A 26,318-nucleotide genomic window follows, 5' to 3' on the forward strand; every position below is an offset into this window, starting at 1 on the left:
CGTAGTTGTTGGGGCAAAAGTTAATGACGTGAGTCTCTACATGCTGCTCTGTACATCCGAGTGGGAGCTGCAAGTTAGTCCTGCCTCCTATCTGTCATCTTAATCCTCTCTGCTGTTTAAAAGAACATGTGCAAACTGTGCTGAGAATAGGAAACTTGTGGCAAGATTTATAAAGAAAATAAAGAGAAAATTCAAGAGTATACAGTTAGTGAAAAATGTTATAGAATCATAAAGTTAGAAGAAATAGAAGATGATCTGTAGAAATTTTTGCTGAGAAATTTGAAAATCAAGATAAATGATTTGTTTTCTTGGTGACTATAAATGATATAAATTGATTCAACAAAACTTAGAAAAATTTAATGGAGCAGTAACCATGGAAAAACTAAAAATTTTCATAGATGTCTTTTTACAAGAGGAACTGGCTCAGATATTTTATAGGTAAATTCTTTAAAACCTTTTAGGAAATGATCATTTTATGTTATCTCAGACTAATAAGCATCACTCTCATTTAATGACTGAATCCAGAATTTGATAAGTATCACAGAAAAGGGCTGACCTTATTTAAGAATATATAAATTTGCTACCCAAAATGTTAGCCAGTTGAATCTAGTTAGATGTTAAGTATGAGTGTAAGCTTTGCCTCATAAGTGCGATGTTATTTTAATAATAGTATCCCTATGTAGTAATGCATAAGATAAGGATATTTTAAAAACCCCTCATGACTATATCAATAGATATCGTAGGACCTTTAAGCAACATAGCAGCCGTCTGTGATAGAAATTCTAAGTGAAAGAGAAATGGCAGGAAACTTCCGTGAAACAGGTCAAGATATGATCAGAAACTCAACAGGTGCAGGAGTAAGTGCGAAAATGCTAAAGTATGGAGCAAAGCGGCAATGCCACAGTCATTACTATTGTTCCATTTCTTCTGAAGTCTCTACTATCTTGGGGAAATATATGAGAAAAGATATTGGGAATCAAGAGACTTATTTTCATTGGAAAATGATAAAGACTATACAAAATCCATACGATAATTAGTAACGTTGGGCATGGAGAACAAATATGAGATCAATGAATGAACATTATTAACTGTACTGTGCATGACAGAGTAGTGGAAAAGTAGGCACATCCTCAGAAAGAATAAGCCTCACAAAATATATTGGAATGAAACAGGAATGTGTAAGATTTATAGGAAAAACAATGAAACACCTGGGAGGTACGTAAAACATCACCAAGTACTTGGTGTGGAGTGGTGCTTGCGTGGCTGACTCGGCATGGAAATGTGGCACTTCATGGAAGTGGTGATTGTGGATTATATCATTTCCATGAGAACCCTTTCCTGTTTGGATTGGTCATGAAGGTGGGAATAGGGGAGTGGATTACGTGGTAATGAAGTTAATCTATAAGAACAAATTCACAAGATTGTTCAATAAGATGTGTTAGAGAAAAATATGAACCATGAGAGTTCTTGTCTACTAAGAGAAACACACTAGTGCTGTAGGAGATAAATCAATCTGTAGAACAAACTGTTTTATGTGGGTAACATTTTCAAGTTAGTCAGGAAAATATGGATTCTTCAGTACATTTGTTGGGATAATTGGTTATCCATTGGAGAAAAAATTCATTTCCATCTCACAACTCAACAAAGTTTTAAACATGTTAAATATGTAATCATTAAAGATAGTTACTGAAAGTCTAACAGAAAATTTAGTACAATATGTTTTTTAAATTGTGCAATTGGGAAGATCTTTTAAATCACAGAAACAGTGAAGGAAGGAACTGATAGATTTGGACACATGCATATGAAACCCTTCTAAACTGTTGAAAGATATCATTAATGGGGCTAATAGGCAAATGACAAACTGAAAAAACATTTGCAATGTGTAGAATAGATAAGCATCTGGCATATGTAAAGAGTTCCTCGAAAGCAATGAAAAATTTATCCCCCAAAAGAAAAAAACTAAGAAACAGTTTACACAGAAATTTGTTTGCTCAATAACCACATTAAAAGGTCCCCAGACTCTAGGAAAACAGTGAGAAACTATTTTTTTCCACCAGAGGCAAAAGCAAGAAGATTGTTGATATGTGGCAATGTAAATAGAAACCAATGTTTTAGTAGCATTTTGGGCTCATGTGCATATCCTTTGACTCAGTAATTCTGTCTAGAAACCTATCTGCATAAACTCACTAATGAGCATTAAAAAATGTATGCAGAATTCTTAGGAAATGGGAAAATTGGAGATAACCTAAATACTCAAGAGTGAGGGATTTGTGGGGCTAAAATAATTGCGATTGTTTCATGCCAGGAAGATGTAGTTCTGTCTGTACCGATATGGAGAAATGTTGATATATTGATAGGAAGTGGATAAGTCTCCTTGAAGAGCAGAATGTGAATTCTAGAACGGTGGAGAGTTGAACAGTAAGTGCCTGGAAATGAATAGGCAATTTAGACTGACAGTCACATAAAGCGTACGTTAACTGGTTACAGGAAACCAACGGTTGATTTTCAGTTTGTTTATTATTTTATAATGAATATTTCCCAAATGTGCTTGCTACAATAAAAGTCAGCTAATTTTCTTACCTTATTAGAATTTTACATTTGAAAGTATTTACATGGCATTAACTAACTAATCATCAAACAGATGTTTGGTCAGAGATTCTGGTGACAACAACGTTTCAGCAGATAGCAGGCAATGTTCAGCAGCCCTGACCTTCAGGAAAGTCAATATAACATGATCATAGTTTTTAAGGCTATATAAAGTGTATGTAGGAGAGTGTTTCGCGATCACCAGCTCAGTGAGAAGAAAAGACTGGCATATCTTTCCAGTGTAACTTTATAAACCTAATAAGTCTCCTTAAAAAAACACAAGTGTTCGTACTTCCTCCGATTCATTTCTGGCGGGGAATAATAATTTCATGCATTAGTATGCCATGGAAAAAATGAGCTGGGAATTTTGTAATTTATCAAAAATACATATATTAGCACCTTCTTTTTAAAAACATGCTACACTGAATTTCATCTGGGTACATAGCATTTTTGTCTCCTGGAAAGAAAATGATCAATTATTAATATTCTCTGGTACTGGTTGTTTGTTTCTTGGAATCTGTTTGGTTCTTTGCAGAACTGGACTAATTTCACAGATACCTATTTTTCATCAAATTATATAAGGAATCATCATAATTGCTGATTTAAAGTATGGTTTTATTATTTCTCTTTGGTTCAATATTTCAAAATGGTTAAATGTACATTATTATCATTTCAAATCCTGCTTTGGAATGGAAATAGTAGTTTCCACGATCATACATCCTGGATCCACACACACAGCGTGCCATTCCACGGTCTGGTGTACAAACAGTTGGTGGTGATTTTTATATACAGTTTCTGTGCCTACTTCTTCTTGCCATATTGCTCTTTTCAGCTGATTAATTATTGCTTAGTCTCGCTTTTTAATGTACATTCCTTTTTTTTCCCCATAGGGGAGGTTATTTACCCTTTTTATCACATTTTCCCCATCTCTATCCATTCCTCACCTAGGCTTTCTCGCCATCCGAGGCTTGGCCCTAGCCCTGCGCGGCTTCCCTCGCGGCTGCGAACCCTCTGCCTGCGCCCAGCCCAGCCACAATGGGGACTGCTCAGGTACAGTGTGATCTTGCTCTTGCTTCCTGTGTGTGTCCGTCCTGCAGTCCTTACCCAGCATTTGCTTACTGCCTGCTGTGATGGGTGCTCCACCCGGGGAGGGGCACAGGGATGACGGGGGCCTGGCCAGGCTCAGGCTACCTGGAAGGAAACAGGCAGCTGGGTATGGTAAGGCCGGGGGTGAGTGTTCCTGGGGCAGAAGCAGGAGAGGCTGCGGACACTGTCCACAGCTTCAGCTGGGTGTTTCTCTGTTCAAACAGAGCTGTGTTTAAAAACTTCTCATGCGCACAGTGTTTCTGCTGTTATCATTGGCAGTGGGGAGAGAATGTTGAGAAATTCGGGAGGCCTGACAGAGAGTAGGAGCAGGGCCACGTCACTGCGTGTGCTCCGAATGAATCTGTGCATTCACCAAGTGTACGTGTGACTGCAAACTGTCCCCAAATACTGCCAGAATGGAGCTTTTCAAATAGCAGTCTGAACTATTTTCCAGTGGCTTTCAAAGAGCTTTCCTGTGGAAGCTGGTGGTGTGTGGGGAAACAGGAGTGCACGTCCACAGGCCTGGGCGTGGTGAGATGGGACACAGCCTTCGGACAACAGCATCCTGGGGCTGTGGACGCCACAGTGACCACAGCTGGGTGCTGCAGGGACTGTCCAGAGGGCCATGCCCACCTCCTGCAGTCCCCAGACCCACAAAGAGCAGATTCGAGAGGAGGGTTTTGTCAGTTTACCTGCCCCAGTGCCAGTGGGTGAAGCACACAGTCACGGAGACGGCATTTCACGAGATTTGTCAAAGGGAAGGGAGGATTATTTCTTATTTCTTATTCCAGAGGTGCTTTGCACTGATGGAAAGGTCTAAATTTCAGGGGGGGCCATGTTGCTGCCACTGCCCTGTCATCTCCTTCTGTTTCTTTCCTTCTTTTACGTCTCACCTGGTGGCAGCTTCACACGTTCTGGCTCAGAGTTCCGATACTTTCTCTACCCACTTGGTGGCCTCAGAAAATGGTGTTGACTTCAGGCTGCCAGACCAAGTTGCCACCTCAGGAACAGGCAGCTCTTGTTCTGGCATTTCGGGAGCTCTGTGTACAGCTTCTGAGGAGTTGTAAGGCGAGCTTGAATTCATTATTATTATTATTATTATTATTATTATTATTATTATTAATTTTTGATATCTGCTTTCCCCCCTGATCAGAAAAGACAGTCCACAGTACGCTTGTCAACTCTCCATTGAAACTCCCTGTAACCAGAAAGGGGCAATTGCTTATTTGTCCTGTGAATTAGTTAGGGTGCTTAATTGCAAAGAAAAGACTCACTCTGGTGTGTTTAAGCAGAAGATAACTTGTTAAAAAGGAAATCAGGCATCCCATAGACCCTTGACTTCGTCAGCTGCAGCAGCACGGGGCTCAGCAGGAGACCCCCAAGAGCTCTGCACAGACCCCTTCCTGGGACACGCACCCCAGCAGGGATGTGTGGGTGTCAGGATATAGCTATGGCGCCTGCCTTCAGCTGCCAGAGATGTTGATCGAAACGTTTTTGTTGTTGATGTTTGTTGTCGTTTTGTCTTGCACTTTGGGAAGTGGTCATTCGCAGCACGGGGAGCTGTCAGAAGTGCAGGGAGGCCATTCGGGAGCCCGGGGCAGCCAGGACGGGGGAGGCCAAGAGTCTGCGGCCTGGGTCCATCCACTCGGGCTGTCCTCTCGTTCTCTTGTTGTGCGATGACAATGGCAGCGCCCGTGAGACACGGCTATCCCTTATACGATGGAATCCCACTTAGCTTTATCCCAAAGGGGAAGTTGCAATCACATTTGTCATGTCCCCTAACTCCGAAAGGATCCTGGGACAACGTTTCTTCTTTTTTTTCTTCTTCCTCCTCCTCTTCCTTTTTCCTTCTTCTTTCTTTCTTTCTTCTTTTCTCCCTCTGTCACTCAGGCTGGAATGCAGTGGTACCATCATGGCTCACTGCAGCCTCAACCTCCTGGGCTCAGGTGATCCTCCCATCTCAGCCTCCTGAGTAGCTGGGCCTATAAGTACTTGCCACCATGCCTGGCTAATTTTTGTATTTTTTTGTAGAGATGGGGTTTTGCCATGTTGCCCAGGCTGGTCTTGCACTCCTGGGCTCAAGCGATGTCTTTGTCTCGGCCTCCCACAGTGCTGGGATTGCAGGCGTGAGCCCACCATGCCCGGGCACATTCCTTCTTCTTTCTCTGGTTCAGCACAGCCCCTCTTGATTTAGATGCTGCCAGGGTTCCCTGCAGGAAATGAGGGAGCGCGTTGGCTTACTTTTCCTATATAAATATCTGCATGACACAGCAGTGTTACGGGCAGCTTTTATGGTTTGAGGACCCAGTGTTCGTGACTCCTGTCCCCACCCCCACCTGTGTTCCCCTTGTCGTGGCCCCAGTCCTGGCTCCGGGAGCTTCCCCTCTGGTGAAGATGAGTGCTGACCTCCTGGTGGTTCCGCCTGTTTGGGGTCACTGGGGTCACTGCCATCCTCTGCAAGCTTTGTCTGGTAAGTGTGGTAGTGCTAGCGATTCAGAGGACCCAGGGTCCAGACATGCTGCCCTCATCAGCAGCAACAGAGGCTCTCCTGCACCCCAGGGATGTGGTCACACCCACTTCCTTTCTGCCCACTGGTCTGGTGGCACAGGCAGCTCAGCCTCCAGCCGCAATTCACTGGAGCACCCCGCATTGTCCCCTGGCATCTCACTCCCTGAGGGACCATGGAAGCCGCAGGGCATCAGGGGATAGGAGACAGAGATTTTGAGAGGGGCCACCCCACCTCCGTGGCAGTCCTTTGAGCGATGTCTTCTGGCTGCGGGACAAGCAGCACCCTGTGTTGACTCCAGGTGCGAGTAAGATACGCACCACATCCTGCAGGAGCCGGCTTGAGAAACCCCCCAGAACTCACTGCAGACCCTGCCAGAGGAGGGCTCTTCCTCTGCCCTCACTGTCCCCAGAATGACCCCACAGAACCATCTGCAGGGTCTCTGCTACCGTACGGCTGTCAGGATACATACATGCCCTGGATGCCTGAGACCCACGTGCCTGTGGTTCAGCCACACAGCTGCTGGATCAGGTTGTGCTGTTAGATTCTACCTTGGGAGGGTGGAGCTTTCTGTGGGAAACTGTACACCTTTAGGATGAACAGGCACCACAGTTAGGATTTGGGATCGGAGAGTTCTCTGTTGTGGGCTTTCCTGGGTGTGGAGGCTGTTCCACAGCAGCTGGCCTCTGCCCAGAGGCAGCCGCACTTCCTTCCAGCGGTGAGTGCCAGGCAGTCTTCAGCACTACCAAGTCCTGTGGACAAAGCATTCCCCACCCACTGAGAAACTTTGTTAGCATGAAGTTCATCTTGTTCCCTTATTATCTCTAACGACATCATCCCTCTCATTCCAGATGTTGCTAATTTGGGTCTTCTCACTGTTCTTCCTCTTCAGTCTGAAGTTTATCCATTTTATTGATTTTATCAATGAACCAGATTTTGGTCTCATTGATTTTCTTTTTTAAAAATTTTTAATTATTGTGGGTACATATTAGGTGTATTTATTTATGGGCTACTTGGGATATTTTGATATAGGCATGCACTTCAAAATAATCACATCAGGATGAAAAAGGTGTCTATCACCTCAAGCACTTATCTTTACTTTGTGTTATAAACAATCAATTATACTCTTTTAGTTATTTTAGAACATACAAGAAGTTGTTGACTGTAGTCACCCTGATGTGGCATCAAATACTAGATTGTATTCATTCTATCTGACTATATTTTTATACGCATTAACCAGCTTTTCTTACCCTGCACTACCCTGGTAACCATCCTTCTGCTCTATTTGCATGAGTTCAGGGTTTTAATTTTTGCTCCCAGAAATAATTGAGAACATGCTGTGTTTATCTTTCTGTGCCCAGCTTATTTCACATAATACAATCAACTCCAGTTCCATCAATATTGTTGCAAATGACAAGATCTCATTCTTTTTTATGGCTGCATAGTTCTCCACTGTGTACGTGCACCACATTTTCTTTATCCATTTGTCTGTGGACGGACACTTAGGTGGATTCCAGATCTTGGCTGTTGTAAACAGAGCTGCAGTCAACATGGGCATGCAGATACCTCTTTGATGTCCTGATTTCCTTCCTTTTGGCTTGGTTTTATTGATTTTCATTGTTGTATTTATGTTCCCTGCTTCACTCATGTCTGTCTTGGTCTTTATTATTTCCTTCCTTTCATTCACTTTGGTTTTAATTTGCTCTTCTTTTTCAGGTTTTTTGAAGGTCAAAGCTGAGGTCAGCGATGTGAGACTTTTTCCCCACAGGCATTTAGTGTTATAGAATTTCCCTGTGAATTTTCACCTTTTTGGGTGCTGGGTATTTTGTGTTTCTGTGACATTCTTGGGAAGTAGTTGTTTTGCTGAGCAGAATTAGCTGGGAGCCCTGCCTTCTGCCTGTGGCTGCAGCCTGGTGTCTCGAGGGTCCCGCGCCCCCTCTCGCAGCCTTCTCTGCCCGTCTGTGCTTCACTCGGTCATGCTGACTTGTCTCTTCTGCTGCTCGAGGGACCTCAGTGCTGTGTTTCGTTGGTGGCCTACGTGTTCCTGTGTCCCAGCTACGTTTGGGATTTCTTCTTAGACCTTTGTCATTTATGTGGATTTGAGGAAGGAGAGAGAAGCTTAGGGGTGTCCTCATTTTCCAGCCTCGCACCAGTCTTTCTCATGAATGTTTTTGTAGAAACATCCAGTCTTTCCATTCTCTCTCACTAGAGGAGGTGTTTCAGAACTACAGAAGGGCTTGCACCATATCCACAGAGATGTTTGCTGTTATCCCTTATGGCAGTGGTTCTCAAATGGGGGCAGTTTTGTCCCCGGGGACATTTGGCAATGTGGGGAGACATTTTTGGTCACACAGTTGGAGGGCGTTTACTTCCAGCATCTGATGGGTCATGGTGGGGCATGCCACAGAGCAGCCTACAGTGCCTGGACAGCGCCACAGCCAAGAATCATCCAGACCAAAATGCTGAAAAAGGCTTCATTTGTATTACCTAACCTATAAAACTTAGGTATCTCCTGGAGTGTGAATAAGAAGGAGAAGGAGATAATATAACCTTGATATAGAACTGTTTGTCTTCAAAGTGAGGATTTTTCATGGGTGTTCTTAGGGCATTGAATGATAGCAGACTTGCATGCAAATTCATTTAAATGGATTATTTTTAAAATACACATTTGGACTTTCAGGAATAACAATCACATGTCTTTGAGACAACCCACTGAAGTTACTCAAACGGTTATTTCAATGATATGATAGTTCAGTGTAAATAATTACGTGTATAACGCTTTCTTCAGTAATTATTGCAATTGCAATCTTCATGCAGAACTTAGAACAGTATTTACATTTCTGTTGTGCTTAGACAAGCATAAGAACGACTGCATTTTGATATTTTGTCTCATTTGAAATAAGATAAATGATAGCATGAATTCTTAGCATTACTTCTGGGTCAACCCACAATAATTCTGAATGTAGAAATCTAATTTATTTTGCAAAAGAAAATTCTCTTTTGTCCAGGTAACTGAATAGATATATGTTGCTCAGAGACAAAGACTATGTGGAAAAGAAACCGAGGACACATTTATTATCGGGGGACCTGCCCCGATAATCATGTAGGTTCTTTTCTATTTTCCTAAGTGTCGGCTGGCTTGAGAAATAAAAGGACAGAGTACAAAAGAGAGAAATTTTAAAGCTGGGTGTCCGGGGGAGACATCACACATTGGTAGGATCCGTGATGCCCCACAAGCCACAAAAACCAGCAAGTCTTTATTAGGGATTTTCAAAAGGGGAGGGAGTATATGAATAGGTGTGGGTGACAGACATCAAGTACTTAACAGGGTAATAGAATATCACAAGGCAAGTGGAGGCAGGGCGAGATCACAGGACCACAGGACGGAAGCGAAATTAAAATTGCTAATGAAGTTTTGGGCACCACTGTCATTGATAACATCTTATCAGGAGACAGGGTTTTGAGATCAACCGGTCTGACCAAAATTTATTAGGCAGGAATTTCCTCTTCCTAATAAGCCTGGGAGCGCTATGGGAGACTGGAGTTTATTTCACCTCTGCAATCTCGACCATAAGAGACAGGTACGCCCTGTGGGGGCCAGTTCAGAGACTTACCCCTAGGTGCGCATTCTCTTTCTCGGGGACCTTCCATGCTGAGAAAAGGAATTCAGCGATATTTCTCCCATTTGCTTTTGAAAGAAGAGAAATATGGCTCTGTTCCGCCCAGCTCACCGGTGGTCAGAGTTTAAGGTTATCTCTCTTATTCCCTGAACAAGTGCTGTTATCCTGTTCTTTTTTCAGGGTGCCCACATTTCATATTGCTCAAACACACATGCTGTACAATTTGTGCAGTTAATGCAGTTATTACAGGGTCCCGAGACGATATGCATCCTTCTCGGCTGACAGGATTAAGAGATTAAAGTAAAGACAGGCATAGGAAATCACAAGGGTACTGATTGGGGAAGTGATAAGTGTCCATGAAATCTTTACAATTTATGTTTAGAGACTGCAGTAAAGACAGGCATAAGAAATTACTAAAGTATTAATTTGGGGAACTAATGAATGTGCATAAAATCTTCACAATCCACGTTCTTCTGCCATGGCTTCAGCCGGTCCCTCCGTTTGGGGTCCCTGACTTCCCGCAACAATTTATTATTCTCATTGTCTATATGTAATGGATTCATGTTCCAAGAAGCAACTCTGTATTAAAACATATTATTTTTTATTTCTACTGGGTAATGAATCACTGGCTTTTAGTTAGGGTTTGGGAATGCCTTCTAATTTTTTAAAGTGTGTTTAGCTTTGACAAACCTGATTTTTTTAAATTAAACCCATGAGTCCAATTTGGTTTCATTGTTTATGAGGCTAAACCAGGAGAAATCCCTAGTGTTTTCTTCCATTTCTCCCTTAACTAGCAAGAACACTGTGAGATAACTGACATTGCCTGTTACATTGGTAAGGAATCCAGTTTCTAATGTTACAAAATAAAGTGGAGGCAGAATGTGTAAAAATAATCAATATTTGCCTGGCTGTTGGAAACCAAGTTCTAGTTCAGATTTGTCAGTCTCTTTTCTGACCCTGATGAAGTTTGTTCCACCTGTCCCATTTCATCACCCATGAAGGTGACAAATGCCCCGAGGTCTCTCTGTTTCTCAAGGAAAGAGAACACTTGTCTTATTACCAGGCCTTCTGGGTATGGGATGATGAATACCCATCGTGCTTATTTATAAGTAAAGAATTCTAAGTTTTTTTAGTTCAACAAGTTAGGAAATAAGTTTATTATTTAAAAGTAAGTATACACATTATAAAGGTAAAAAGGACCTTCTATCTAATTCAGAGCTTTGCTTCTAGAAATCGTGAAAACTATAAATTGTTTTAAGTTAGTTATTTCTTTTTTCAAACTATGTAAGCCATATGTCTTACCATAGAAAAATTAACAAACAAAATGAAGAAAAGTTGAAAGGTTTAGAGATGGTTGTTATTGACATTTTGGTTTACTTTCCATATTTTCTATGTTCGTAGTCATATATAGGTTCATAGTTTATATTAACGAAAATTGATATCTTGTGCCTATTATAATAACTGCAGTATATTATGGTGCTTTCCTTGTCAATCAAATATTCAAAATGTGTTCATAGCTATGAGGTTCCCCATTACATGCGCACACCTCGGTTTATGTACCAGTCTCTCGTTATTGACAACAATGTTCAATTCTCCAGTGATATAAATAATACTTGGATAAATTACCTCTATTTGAGTACTTAATTATTTCCTTGGAATAGCTCTTTGGACTTAAAATATTTCAAAAGATGTGGAGATTTTTAAAGATCTTCATTGTAAAGTTTTAATATAGTTCTAGGCAAATGTACCTATCTGCCCTCTCATCAATATTATACATATAACATTTGCTTTTTATTTAATTTTTTAAGTTTTAATTTTTGTGGATACATAGTAGATGTATATATTTATGAGGTACATGAGACATTTTGATACAGGCATGCAATGTGTAATAATCACATCAGGGTCAGTGGGGTATCCATCCCCTCAAGCATTTATCCTTTTTGTTACAAACAATCCAATTATACCCTTTTAGATATTTAAAAATGTACAAATACATTATTAAACTATAGTCACTCCTGTTATGCTATCAAATATTAGATCTTATTCATTCTTTCCATTTTTTTGGACCCACTAACCATCCCCACTTACTTCCAACCCCCATGACCCTTCCCAGACACTGGAGCCATCATTCTACTCTCTATCTCCGTGAGTTCGGTTGTTTTAATTTTTAACATTTGCTTTTTAAATTCTTGGTATAGTTCTTGGTTTGGCAGATGATACATAATTTGCGGCTCTATTTATTTAAGTTACAGGTGCTACTGAGTATGTTTCTTCCTTGTTTTCCATCTTTTTTTCTTTTTGGTGCATGCATTGCATGGTCTATTTTCTCATTTCAATATTACTACGATGTTTATTTTATTCTTTTGAAATCAAAACAAGGTATTAACCCTTTTTCATATATTTACAATTCAAGTATTTTTGTTTCTTATGTTGCCATTTGAGTTATTTTGTTTCATATGTAAGAAGTAAAATTTCTGACTTTGGTGCCTTACTTTAAAAGCCTTTCTTTGCCAACAAACCCTATTTAAACATTCAGCTGTGACTTTTTTTTTTTTTTTTTTTTTTGAGATGAAGTCTTGTTCTGTCACCCAGGCTGGAGGGCAGTGGCACAATCTCAGCTCACTGCAACCTTTGCCTCCCGGGTTCAAGCGATTCTCCTGCCTCAGCCTCCCAAGTAGCTGGCATTACAGGCACGGACCACCATACCTGGCTAATTTTTTTGTACTTTTAGTAAAGACAGGGTTTCACCATGTTGGCCAGGCTGGTCTTGAACTCCTGACATCAGGTGATCCGCTGGCCTTGGCCTCCCAAAGTGCTGGGATTACAAGCATGAGTCACCACGCCCGGTCCAGCTGTCACTTTTTTTTTTTTTTTTTTAATACTTTAAGTTCTAGGATACATGTGCACAACATGCAGGTTTGTTACATAGGTATATACATGTGCCATGTTGGTTTGCTGCACCTATCAACTCGTCATTTACATTAGGTATTTCTCCTAATGCTATCCCTACCCCAGCCCCCCATCCCGCAACAGGCCCCAGTGTGTGATGTTCCCTGCCCTGTGTCCAGGTGTTCTCATTGTTCAATTCCTACCTATGAGTGAGAACATGTGGTGTTTGGTTTTCTGCCCTTGTGATAGTTTGCTGAGAATGATGGTTTCCAGCTTCATCCATGTCCCTGCAAAGGACATGAACTCATCCTTTTTAATGGCTGCATAATATTCCATGGTGTATATGTGCCACATTTTCTTAATCTAATCTATCATTGATGGACATTTGGGTTGGTTCCAAGTCTTTGCTATTGTTAATAGTGCCACAGTAAACATACATGTGCATGTGTCTTTATAGTAGTATGATTTATAATCCTTTGGGTATATACCCAGTAATGAGATCACTGGGTCAAATGGTATTTCTAGTTCTAGATCCTTAGGAATGGCCACACTGTCTTTCACAATGGTTGAACTAATTTACATTCCCATCAACAGTGTAAAAGTGTTCCTATTTCTCCACAGCCTCGCCCACATCTGTTGTTTCCAGACTTTTTAATAATCACCATGCTGACTGGCGTGAGATGGTATCTCATTGTGATTTTGATTTGCAGTTCTCTAATCAGTGATGATGAGCTTTTTTTCATATGTTTGTTGATTGCATAAATGTCTTCTTTTGAGAAGTGTCTGTTCATGTCCTTTGCCCACTTTTTGATGGGGTTGTTTGTTTTTTTCTTGTAAAATTTGTTTAAGTTCCTTGTAAATTCTGGATATTAGACCTTTGTCAGATGGGTAGATTGCAAAAGTTTTCTCACATTCTGTAGGTTGCCTTTTCACTCTGTTGGTAGTTTCTTTTGCTGTGCAGAAGTTCTTTAGTTTAATTAGATCCCATTTGTCTGTTTTGGCTTTTGTTGCCATTGCTTTTGGTGTTTTAGTCATGAAGTCCTTGCCCATGCCTAAGTCCTGAATGGTACTGCCTAGGTTTTCTTCTAGGGTTTTTATGGTTTTAGGTCTAACATTTAAATCTTTAATCCATCTTGAATTAATTTTTATATAAGGTGTAAGGAAGTGATCCAGTTTCCAGCTGTCACATTTTAATTTTATTGTTTACAGTCATTGCCTGCATTCTTCTGGATTTATTTAGGTGTATCTGTAAGTCAAGGCTCTGCTTGTCTCTGCCTCTGATTGGTGAATCCACTGTTGTATTTACTGAGAAGTGATACTATTAAAGTTTTCTAATGTCAGATTATCTTTGTATTTTGGGAAAATGTTAATTGTGGTCATGGGATATCTGCCTGTCACTTTTCTTTTGCACTGATTTTTTCGATAAACACTTATGTTAAAGCTTTATTTCCCTTTTCAGAGTGCCTGTGGAGGAAGTGAGCACAACTGTGTTTGTGTAAGAATGTCAGCTGCAGTAGGCAGCACATGCTGAGAGCCTCTGCTGGTCCCTGACAGGAGACTGTGCTCAGGTTTGGGTGGGAGCTGAGCAGTGAAGACACTGTGGGATCAACTAGGAGGAGAGAGATGGCACGGGGTGTATGGACATGGGGTGGGCTCTTCCTCCTGGGAGTCAGTTCTTTGTAATGGGATGATGGCTACAGGGCCCCTCGTTTCTCTCACAACTCTGGTTTCTCACAGAGCACACTGATCTGGATTTCAAATTCATGTAGATGAAGGTGCAAACCCAGTAAACATCTGTGACAAGCACTACATCCTCCCATCATCCCCATGAGCAGCACTGGGGTTGATACAGGGCTTACCTGTCTTCATGCTGTGTTCACAGTGTTTCTAAAAAATGGCAGACATATGATTAAGGCCGATGTCTGAGAGCTCTGTCAGAGTAGTGGTGACATCACCCAGTTATTCCTAAGACTTTGGGAAGGCGCACTGGGGGAGTCAGCACTCCAGTACCCATTTCCTGAGAGAATTCAGGCTTTTTGCTGTAACAAATTACCACACACTTCTTGGCTTAAACCATACACATTTATTATCTTAGAGTTCTGGAGGTCGGAAGTCCAACAGGGGTCTTGCTGGGCTAAAATCCAGGTGTCAGCCAGGCCAGCTCCTCTTGAGGTTCTGGGGGGGACCTGTTTCTCAGCGTTTCCCAGCTTTGGAGGGTCCTGCCTGCCTTGGCTTGTGGCCCCACCTCCATCTGCAAAGCCAGCAGCAGAGGGTGGGGTGGGGGTGTCTCTGATGCTGCATCTCTGGCTCAAGGTTCTCTGGCTTAAGGATTCTTGTGATTAGAGTGGGCCATGGCTAGTCCAGGATCACCCCTGTCTCATCTCAGGACCCTCGGCTTCTCCCCTTTGCAAAGTCCCTCTGCCATGTGAGGTCACCAATTCTCAGCTTCTGAAGATCACAGTGTAGACTTCTTTGGGGGTCATTATTCTGCTGCCAGAGGACTTGTTTTTTATTTAAATGTATGCATACCTTTCATCTTTAGAGATTTTTTACCGTGAATTTAGATAAAATTTCTGTATTTCCTGGGAAAATAGTTGCAAAGGAAGTTTTTCATCTTTTATCTCAGAACATGACAGGTTGGATTATCCTCTTTGCCATTTTCAAAGTGGTAAAAAAGAAAAAAATTATTTATGGAGCTGGTGGCTCCTCAGTGGGACGAGAATTCGTGCCTTTTCATTGGTGCAGTGGGCTCGCCCTTGTGTGGGACACAAAGAGGCCTGGAGACGTTGCCCAATTCAATCAGTAACCAAGGAGTGGGATTCATTAGGGGAAACAGAAACCAGGGCTGAATCACGTTCCCAGGCAACTCAGCGTTGCCTAGTACAGCAAGCTCGTCTCAGGATGCGATCCTATTCAGTCATTTTGTGTCTCCACTCATGGAAGAAGCGGAGGACTAGACCATGGGCTGACCAGTACCAGTAGAGCAGTACTGGCTTTTGTGACCCCATACGCCCCTGACCCTCACGTGGGGCAGAGCCAGTCCTGCATGCCAGCGTGTGGCTGTTTTAATTTGTGGGCTTTAACATGGCAAAATATGAGCCAGACATAAAGACAAGCTGAGAAGTTTAAGCCATTATAGTTCCATGAAGTTCACAATAGGCTCTGAGCAAATGCAGGCCGACGCATGCGCCTGCGTTCCTCAGTGCCACAAGCACATCATTCAGGACATTTTTGATGAACAGAATTAGTGCTATTCAGCTTAAACATTAAGTGCAAATCTCATTGCTGTCTTCCACCTACCTGCACTTTAACTTGTGATTGTTTTAAGAGTGGTTAGATCTTTCTACCTTTAAAACACTCTGTCTTCCTTGACCAAATCAGTGCAAGAAAAGGAAGCCTTCTGGGAAATGCAGTCCTGGACCTCCTCCTTGTTGTTAGGGAGGAGGGGGTCAAGTGGGTGCTATGCCCTATTGGGTACTACACTCAGTACCTGAGTGACAGGATCCTCTTGGGTACTATGCTTAGTACCTGGATGTCAGGATCATTTGTACCCCAAACCTCAGCCTCATGCAGTATATCCATGTAACAAACCTGCACATGTAACTGTGAACCTACAATAAAGGTTGAAATCGTTTAAAAATAAAAACAAAAACAAACTTTCTAGAATGAGACTTCATTAACCCAAGCAAGGCTGTCACATTGTGTCATGTGTGTATGTGTGCCTGTCTCTGTGTGTGCATGTATGTTAGTGTGCACATGTCTACATTATGTTGGGGTGCACAGGTGCATGCAGGTTACTGCTCACATGTGTGCACGTGTTAGTGTGCATGTACGTTGGTGTGCACGTGTGTTAATGTGCATGGGTGTTTGTGGAGGGGGGGCTGCTTTCATATGGTTGGAGTTAATGCTCCTCGTCTGGTACTATGCACTGAATTGAATTCACCAAACAACTGAGTAGTAAGGAATAAAACTTTATTTGAAATATTGCCTGCCATTTAAAACATTTACTTTTAAATATATGTTTCTCTTTATATTCTTGAAATATTACCCACTTCTATTCAAATATTATCTGCTTCCAAAATCTAGTAAGCCAACATTTGGGGTTTGAAGTGGCTTTCTCCAGAGACATTGGGAGAAATGAAGTGAAAAATCAAAACGTGACGACATCGCTCCCAGGCCAGGCCCTGTTTTAGATTCCCCACTGTGCTCCACGCCGCCCCCTAGAATGCTCCCCACCCCACCCCTCTCTCCATCCTCCTCTCCCATCTTGACATTTCAGGGTTTTGGTGGTGGCTTTGTAGTCCGTGGTCCCCCGTGCTCCTGTGTCCGGGGGTTCGTTTGTGGCTGGCCCTGCTGACAGGGCTTCTCTCCGCAGTGCAGGTTTTGAGGCACTCTTAAAACGAGTTCTCTTCCTGAACTTCAGGTTTGCTACCTGTGAACTTGGAATTAAATGCTTTTCTCTGTGCTAGGCTGCGTCACCAAATGTCTGAAATACTTAGTTATTAAAGAGTATTTATGGCTGTTAATTTACAGTTAATTCAGGCTTTCCCTTCTCTGGAGTTAATGCTTTCTCCCCGTACCAGCCGGTCTGTGGCACGTTCTTTCGTGTGGGTCCAGGCTCACCGTCGCTGTCTCAGAACTGCTTTCCTGTTACGCTGCCATAACTGTGATGTTTGTGTATCCATCCCTTCGTGTATCAAACGCAGACCTTTTCTCACAGGTTTGGTCATCTTTGGGTGTAAGACACGTTCCTTCCTTGGAAGACTTTTTGTCCATGAGTGTGAATGGATCCGCACTTAACTCAGAATAAATGCCGAGATGTAAAGGACACCCGCAGCCATGGAGCACAGCGGCGGCGCAACAGCTGTGTTGTTCCTGAACGCTTTTTCTCTGGTCTTAAATTTAGACACCGAATCCTACAGTGTCAGGAAAAGCTGGAGAATGCAGCTGCGGGCCGGGGACTCGGCCGAAAAGCCCCGGCCGCTTCCTGCTTCCAGTGCCCCGCAAGGCTCAGGCGGAAGGTGACTGTCCCCATCCATGTTCTTTCCTGTGGAGTAGACGCTGTGCAGCCATCGGGTGAGAAGATAACGGCTTGGTCCTGGGCCCTGCCTTGCGGGCGTCCGTGGGATAGCAGGTCTTGGGGCGCTGGGCCTTGTCCGGGAAGAGGCACTGGATGGGGCGATGCTCTGTAGGTCCTGCAGGCGCCCTGGCAGGGATGGGGTCCGGGGGCTCCTGTGTGCCAGGGTCCTGAGATCTCCTGGCAAGTGTTCGAGGCCTGGCAGGTGCAGGGGCACAGAAGGCTGAGGTTCTGCCGGGGTGGCCCTCTGCAGGCCAGCGTCTTGTGGGAATAAAGCCCGAGCTGGAGAACGCGGCCTGTGGGCAGGGGGTGGGGGTGGGGTGCTCCTACTTCCATTTCCCCGGCCTACAGGCGCTGCCCTTTGACCCTGGAAGGGCTTTGGAGAGAGGGTCCTGCTGGGGCCAGGGCCGCGTTGCTAAGGAGACGAGGGCGTTTCATGTGAACACGTTAACAAGCTGCTTATCTAAAGATGGCATCAAACGGATATCTTTTGTTTCCCTCATCACTTTACCGAAGGACGATACCAGACTCTGCGCTCGTCTCCTTTCATGTTTTTCTTCCGTTCTGCCTCTCCTCGCGTGTCTCTGCCAGCGCACATGCACACACCTGCTGCTGTTCTCCTTAGCAGATCCCACCCCTAACATTCTGTGGTAGGAAAACAATGTTCTTCTCTTACTTGGCTAGATAATGTCATGGTTAGAAACACAGATTCTGGAGCCAGATTCCCGGCGTTCGAGTCCTATCTCGACCACGTCCCATCTCCTGGTCAGGGTTAGGGCGCTACCGCCAGCATCTCCATGTTCCCGTCTGTGACACGTGGGTGGCAGCGCCTTCCTCCTGGCGGGGATCCCGGGAGCGGATGCGCTCAGGCCTCGGGATCTCGCGGGCCGTGTGCCCAGTGCTGCTGGCATGAGCTCGGCCTGGTGTTCGAGGCAGCCTGGCCAGTCCTCGGACCTGTGCAGCCTGCAGAAGAAGGGGCCGCACTTTGTGGATAAGGAGTGTGTCATTCATCTTTGTGTTCCAGCCACTTTTTGTGGTTCCTGACTCATAATAAATGTTTCATTGAATTTATTGAACACCAGTTTTGACCAAGACTCCAAACTGAAGCACGATGAGAATACTAGAGAATGTAATGTTAAAAAATTATTTCTCAGAATCCTTCTTTTCAACATTTTTATAGCGTTTTCATCACCATCCCTACTTTAGTAAGTAGCCGTGCAGACGTGTTTTTATTTGCCTGCCTGACCTAAGGCTGCGCTCAGCCCGCAGGCAGCGGTCTCTGGTCCATCCTGGCTTCCCAGGCTGGCTGCTGTGTTGGGCGCGTTATAGAAATTTGTTTGTGTGTATGTGTGTGTGTGTGTGTATATATATAATATGTATATATAAATATATATAAAATATATAATTTTTTTTAGACGGAGTCTCACTGTGTTGCCCAGGCTGGAGTGCAGTGGTGCCATCTCAGCTCACTGCAACTTCTGCCTCCCAGGTTCAAGCAATTCTCCTGCCTCATCCTCCTGAGTAGCTGGGATTACAGGCATGCATCACCACGCCCGGCTAGTTTTTTTTTTTTTTTTTTCTTTTTTAAGTAGAGACGGGGTTTCACCATGTTGGCCAGGCTGCTCCTGAGCTCAAGTGATCTGCCTGCCTTGGCCTCCCAAAGTGCTGGGATTACAGGCGTGAGCCACTGTGCCCAGCCTGAAATTTATATATATTAATATTTGGTAAACAAATGTTAAATTAGCTACTCTGTGTGGATCCTGTAGTGTGGACGATGGTGGAAATTGAATTAAATTTGTGCAGACTCCTGATGTTGTCCTAAACATACTTTACAATAATTTAAGGGATGCTGGCATCGTACTTTTTGTCTTTCCCCTCCCTTTGTTCCTTTTAAGTTCTTAATGTTTTTAAAATGAAAAGTGGTCAGAACCTTTTCCTCTTTCAGCATAACGACTTCATTGTGTTTAGGAATCTCATGGTTAAAACCTAAGAGAAATCAGCTACTCCACTCACACAAATCCTGATTCACTTGTTCTGGGATGTGGTCTTGGCATCAGTATTTTATTTTATTTTATTATTATATTTTATTTTATTTTTATTTTATTTTTAGTGCTCCCTGAGAAATTTCATTGTACAGCCAGGGTTGTGAACCACTACTGTACATTGATAATATATGGATCTTCAGGAATTTCAATTAATCCATAATATACATTGTTTGATAAGCTTTAAAGTAAAAAATATTAATTATAGATCCAGTGGATTTCCCTTTCTAGCTTGGACAAGTGCTCAGGGACACCAAAAAGGGAAAAGCTCTTGTACATTTTTTTTTTACTCCTAACTATATTGTCATGTTAATGCAATTAAACTTCTTTTACTGCAAACAGGGATCCCTTAAGACTCAAAAGAACAAGTAATGAAGAACTTTCTTTAATGAGAGAAAAAGAGCCTTCTTGCTTGCACATCATGGCTGACGGCAGACAGAAGTAAAGGCAATTAATTAAAGCTGAACTGTGATTCCCCTGCTGGTGACTTCCTGGGGAGCGAGAGCATGTCTGTGGTTATGACAAACAGCATCTGAAATGGCGAGGTGCTGCCTTTAGCAAATCTGTAAGCAGAAGTTCATCACAGTGATTAGATGCTCAAAATTCTCATCAGTGAGGTTACCTGTTATTTTGTTAAATCAGGAAAAGCTTACATATGACCACAGTGGGCTATCACCTCACACCTGTTAGGATGGCTGTTACTGAAAACCAAAAGAAAACAAGTGTTGGTGAGGAGGGGGAGAAAAGGGAACCCTAGTGCTCTGTTGGTGGGAATGTAAATTAGAGTAGCAATTATGAAAACAGTATGCAGGTTCCTAAAAAAAATAGAAATAGAACTACCATGTGATCCAGCCGTCCCACTTCTTGGCACAAACCCAAAGGAATTGCACTCAGTGTGTTGAGATGTCTGCATTCCTATGTTCACTGCAGCATTATTTATAGTAGCCAAGATATAGAATCATTCTAGATGTCTAACAACAGGTGAATGGATAAAATGTGCTGATATAGATGCACAATGGAATACTATTGAGCCTTTAAAAAGACAAAGACATTTCTGTCATTTGGATGAATCTGGAGGACTTTATGCTGAGTGAAATAAGCCAGGCGCAGAAAGACAAATGCCACCTGAGCTCACTTACATGTGGAATCTAAAACATTGAGCTCACAGAAGCAGAGAGTACCATGGTGGTTCCCAGGCCTGGTCTTAGGATGGATGGGAAGAGTCTGGCCAAAGGGTACAGAAGTTTGGTTGTAAGATGAATCACCACGTCGGTGAAAAACAGGATGGTGCCACCTGTCCCTCTGTGTGCGTCGTCCTGGTCAGCACCCTTGCTCCCACCCTAAGTGCCCCTGTCCTGATGGTCATGATTATGACTTCTTCATGTTTATTCACCGTTTCATCACCCACATGGGCATTCCCTGCCTCTGCAGCTCAGCCTTCAGATCTTTCTCCACTGAGATGCCTTTTAGGTCTCTTTCGATCCACGGCCTCTTCTCCTGCTCCTCTTTCCCCAGGCCGTTTGGCCTGTATGTCTCCCCACACTCTGGGTTCTGCAAGCGCGTCTACACGGTGCACACCTGCACGTCTCCCCACACTCTGGATTCTGCGAGCGCGTCTACACGGTGCACGCCTGCACGTCTCCCCACACTCTGGATTCTGCGAGCGCGTCTACACGGTGCATGCCTGCACGTCTCCCCACACTCTGGATTCTGCGAGCCCGTCTACACGGTGCACACCTGCACGTTTCCCTACACTCTGGATTCTGCGAGCGCATCCACATGGTGCACGCCTGCACTTTTCCCCACAGTCTGGATTCTGCGAGCGCGTCTACACGGTACATGCCTGCACGTGTCCCTACACTCTGAATTCTGTGAGCGCGTCCACACGGTGCACGCCTGCACGTCTCCCCACACTCTGGATTCTGCAAGCGCGTCTACACGGTGCACGCCTGCACGTCTCCCCACACTCTGGATTCTGCGAGCGCGTCCACACGGTGCACGCCTGCATGTCTCCCTACACTCTGGATTCTGCAAGCGCGTCTACACGGTGCACGCCTGCACATTTCCCCACACTCTGCATTCTGCGAGCACGTCCACATGGTGCACATCTGCATGTCTCCCTACACTCTGGATTCTGCGACTACGTCTACACGGTGCACGCCTGCACGTTTCCCTACACTCTGGATTCTGTGAGCGCGTCCACAGGGTGCACACCTGCATGTCTCCCTACACTCTGGATTCTGCGAGTGCGTTTACACGGTGCACGCCTGCACATTTCCCCGCACTCTGGATTCTGCGAGCGCATCTACACGGTACATGCCTGCACGTCTCCCCACACTCTGGATTCTGTGAACACGTCTACATGGTGCACATCGTGCATTCCTCTGTGTTTTCAGCCTTGGCACCTGGATCCAGAGACTGGATCCCCTTGTGTATTCTGTTTGGCAGGACTCAGCAGTGGCTGTGCCCTTTCATCCAGGGACGCTGTGTCTAGCTCTCACTCTCTGGTGATGTCAGAAAGTATTGACTGATGAGAGCCTAGGCCCATTAATTCACTAGGTGTTGGGGAGTGGTAATATTTTGATTTTACCTTTTATTTCTCATATATAAATTGAACTTGTTTCTATAAAACAACAGCCCTTCATCTGTTTCATTATGAAATGGAGCAGTTCATATGGGAAAGGCAAGATAAATCCTCGATTCTGCCCCTGAATTTAAAAGTTATCAAGCAATGAATTGGTTTATCTCACCCTCCAAAGAGGATCAATTCATTAAAACGATTATGATGAACTCATGCATGGCGCACGTTTGGCATCTCAGCGCATTGTGATGGTCGCTCATCCTGACGCTCACACTTGTCCATCTTTGGCCAGTGGGGGCCTCTTCACTTGGCTCTGAGTCCTTGGGACACAACCCTGGCAGCCTTTCATAGATGTTCATGTTGCCCATATTCTGTCCCAGACTTGGAATTATCTGTTATCTAAGGAACTCTGCTGTTTAGTGAAACTGGCGTTTCAAGAACACGACCCGGTTACTAGGGGTGTACATTGCTACATGAAGGTCATTGTTTCTAGACCCTTGTAAGGCAGAGCTAGAAATACATGTGATTTTTTTTTTGAGATGGGGTCTTGCTATATTGCCCAGGGTGGAGTGCAGTGGCCATTCACAGGTGTGATCTTGGGTCACTGCAGCCTTGAACTCCTGGGCTCAAGCGATTCTCCTGCCTCAGCCTCTGAGTAGCTGGGACCGCAGGTGCCGCCCCCCACACCCGGCAGCATGTGAGTTTTTGAAGACTAACCGTCACATGAATTAATACTGATACTTCCAATTTGAACTTAGGAATTTGGAATACTTTTTATTATGGCTATTTCATATCACATTTGTGTCTCTTGTTTTCCATGCTAGGTATCCTGATTCTCAAGAGCACAGGATATAATAGAGTTACAGCAGTCCATAATTAAACATTTCCTCTATCCTATATCATGTGCCTGGCAGTCTTAACATAACGATTTGGACACTGCCACCAGTGTGACTACGGAAGACACCAAGTACCTTTCTCACAGGCTCCCCTGTGTCCTGCATTTTTAATGCCATAATATATTGGCATTGTCAGAGCAGATCCATTAAATTCTGCATTCTTTCCCTTCTGGTAATCACTTAGGGTTCTATGAGTAGCCACATGTTTACTCCTAACTACTCGTCCTTAGGTCGCCATCTCTCTAGCCCTTGTGGTTCTCTGGAGTTTGTTGTCTAGAACTTTCTTCAAAACATATTCATGGGAACAATACTCCTTGAGCGATTGTACGTTGCTGTCAGTTTTTCTGTGTCCTTTATACCTGAAGACCAGGTTTGCTACGTATGCAATGATTGGCTTATATTTACTCTCCTGGCATGTCTTAAAGATGTTATTCTGTATTCCCCTAACCTAACACAATGCTGTTGAACAGGCATGTGCTTGAATCTGTTTCCCTTAAAAGTAACTCATCTGTCTATCTCGACGCCAGAGGACTTTTACTCTCTTTATTGCTCAGTAACGGTATTATTATGTGCCTTGGTGTTCATCGTTCTGATTTAATTTCTCTGGTACATGGTCGTTCTTTCAATGTGTAGTCAAACTTTTAAGTTTTCAGGGAACATTTATGAATTACAGCTTCTAACATTTGTTCTCTTCTGCTGCTCTGATTTTCACTTTTAGAGATTCTTATTATCTGTTCTTTCTGTTTTCTTTGCCTGTCTAATATTTGCAACTTCATTTTTGGGGGGTTTTCTTCTTTTTTCAACCTTATATTTTTCTTAATGCATCATTTGTGATTATTCATTCTTGTTTCCTCTATTTTATTCTTCATTTCTGAAATGAGCTGTCATTTATTTCTAAACGTTTTTCCCTGAGTTCTGTTGCTTCAGCTTTAAGTTTTTCTAATTCTGATTTACATTGTTCTTTTCTGCCTTATGTAATCTTCTTAGTGTCTTCCAGCTTGTTTTACAGCAGTAGGTGGTAGTTTTGACTCACTTTGTGGATGTGCCTCTCTGGCGGGCTTTCGCTCACTTTATGGATGTACCTCTGTGGCGGACTTTCGTTGTGTGCAGGCAGGGGTATTATTCGGCTTCTTTGTTTTCTGTAATAATTTTTATTGGATTGATTTGACCATGATGATAGCTTTCTGTTGCTTATTTTTATGTGACCTTAATGTAGGTGAACTTTGGGAAGAAAGCAGAATCCGGGAGAGCTTTTCCGACTTCCTAGAGCTCTCCCTTCTGTCGTTTTCATGTGAAGTTAAGAAGGTGGCAGTTTGACTTCTGAGATTTCCTGGCTCTGTTCCCTGCCCCTGGTTTTATTGACGTGTTTTTCCCTGAGTCCTATTATCATCTCAGGGTGAGACTCTTTCCTGGAAGGGCGGTGTGGCTGATCAGCATCAGGAGTTCACGGGGGCTGTCTTTATGGGGAGACCCCTCTGCACACTGACTGCTGGTGGGCAAATCCCCTTCCGGCTTTGGGGCCTGGCTTGGGCCACTGTGCCATGGTGTGGAGTGGGCACCACGGCCTCTCCTGGGGTTCCACCGGGCCTGGCCTGTCCCTCACCAGCCACTGCCCCTCTGTCCTTGGACATGGACGCCACGTAGATCCTGGGGCACTTCCCCATATTTTGCACTCCCTGGGCTGTCTGGTCACCTGGTTGCTGTAAATGGTTTTTGGGTTTTGCTATCTTGTTGCTTTGTGTGATGTGATGTGTGATATGATTGGTCTGGGAGGATTGAAAGCTGTGTCGCTGCATTCACCACATTCCTCACGCAGAGTAGTTGTAAAGGAGGATTTAAAAAGAAAGCCTTAGAGTTTCTGTCACTGTGTCCTCGCTACATGATATCTTTACATTTCTTCACGTGTATTAAGTTGTCAATAGGAGTAACTGTACGGAAAACATATGTTTAAGTCATTGAAGTTTATCTGGCTTGTTTTAGACACACTTTAATGGATTACTTAGGGGATTAAATATTTTAAAACATTGGTAATATGTTTTAATGTGTCAGATGTAAATTATTTTGTAAATGACTTTTGACATTTAATAGTACCTGTTGCCAAAAATGTTTTTGATGTGGAGTGCTCTACTAATTTTTTTCATTTGTTTAATGTATTTTTGTTTACTTTGTGGTTCACAATGAAGAGTATTCGTCAGCTCTGCCATTGCAGTGAATGAGTTAGAAAGGAAGTGTGTTTGTGAGAGTGAGGAATTAGTAATTTCTCTATTAGGGAGTGAAGCTGAATCAAAATGGTAGGGATGGCTCATGTATACATTGATTTACTTTTTTTAAAAAGACATTTTTATTGAACTATGACATACCTGCAAAAAGTTATGCCAGTTGTTAAGTTCACAGCCACTCAGTTTTCATGAAGGGAGCACAGCCTTCTGCTCAGCAGCCAGATCAACAAAGAAATATTGGTAGACGACAGTCTCGATTGACCCCCTTTCCAGCCGTGCTGTCCTTCCTCACCCATCAAGGATGAACAAGGTAGTACTGGTAGACTACAGTCTCTCTTGACCCCCTTCCCAGCCATGCTGTCCTTCCTCGCCTATCAAGGATCCCCACTATGGGGACTCCAAACCACATGGATTAGTTTTGCTTGTATTTCAACTTCATATACATGAAACTGTACAGTAAATGTTATCTTTTATTAACAAATTTACTTATCTGTAACTCATATACTGTACAGTTGACCTGTTTAAAGTACACAATTCAATGGCTTTAGCATCTCCCGAAGAAACTCCACCTATCTTAGCCATCCTCCCTTCCCCTGCCTCCTCCCCAGGCCAGGCCTGGCCACCGCAAATCCACTTCTGTCTCGGTTGATTTCCATGCTCTGGACATTTCGTGTAAACAGAATCATACAATATATGGACTTTTGTGACTGACTTCTTTCACTTAGCATAATGTTTTAAGGTTCGTCCATGTCATGTCAGGTATTTTCTTTTTATTCCTGAATGACATTCATTTGTACAGATATACCACATTTTATT

The 26,318-nt window shown here is 43.3% G+C and overlaps 1 protein-coding gene across 4 annotated transcripts in view; it reads left to right on the forward strand.

The window, feature by feature from the left end:
* DLGAP2 (DLG associated protein 2) overlaps positions 1-26,318 on the forward strand; it is a 1,001,683-nt gene that overhangs the window by 112,607 nt on the left and 862,758 nt on the right. For 2 of the 4 annotated variants that reach the window (XM_034965578.3, XM_034965581.3), the window contains exon 2: positions 3,535-3,636. The exons of the other annotated variants lie outside the window; for them this stretch is intronic. In XM_034965578.3, the coding sequence (XP_034821469.1) occupies positions 3,622-3,636 (15 nt within the window). In that variant the 5' untranslated portion in view covers positions 3,535-3,621. The remainder of the gene's footprint in view (positions 1-3,534; positions 3,637-26,318) is intronic. 4 annotated transcript variants of the gene reach the window in all.

The sequence above is a fragment of the Pan paniscus genome, chromosome 7 (genome assembly GCF_029289425.2).
Source record: "Pan paniscus chromosome 7, NHGRI_mPanPan1-v2.0_pri, whole genome shotgun sequence".
Classification (NCBI taxonomy): Eukaryota; Metazoa; Chordata; class Mammalia; order Primates; family Hominidae; genus Pan; species Pan paniscus.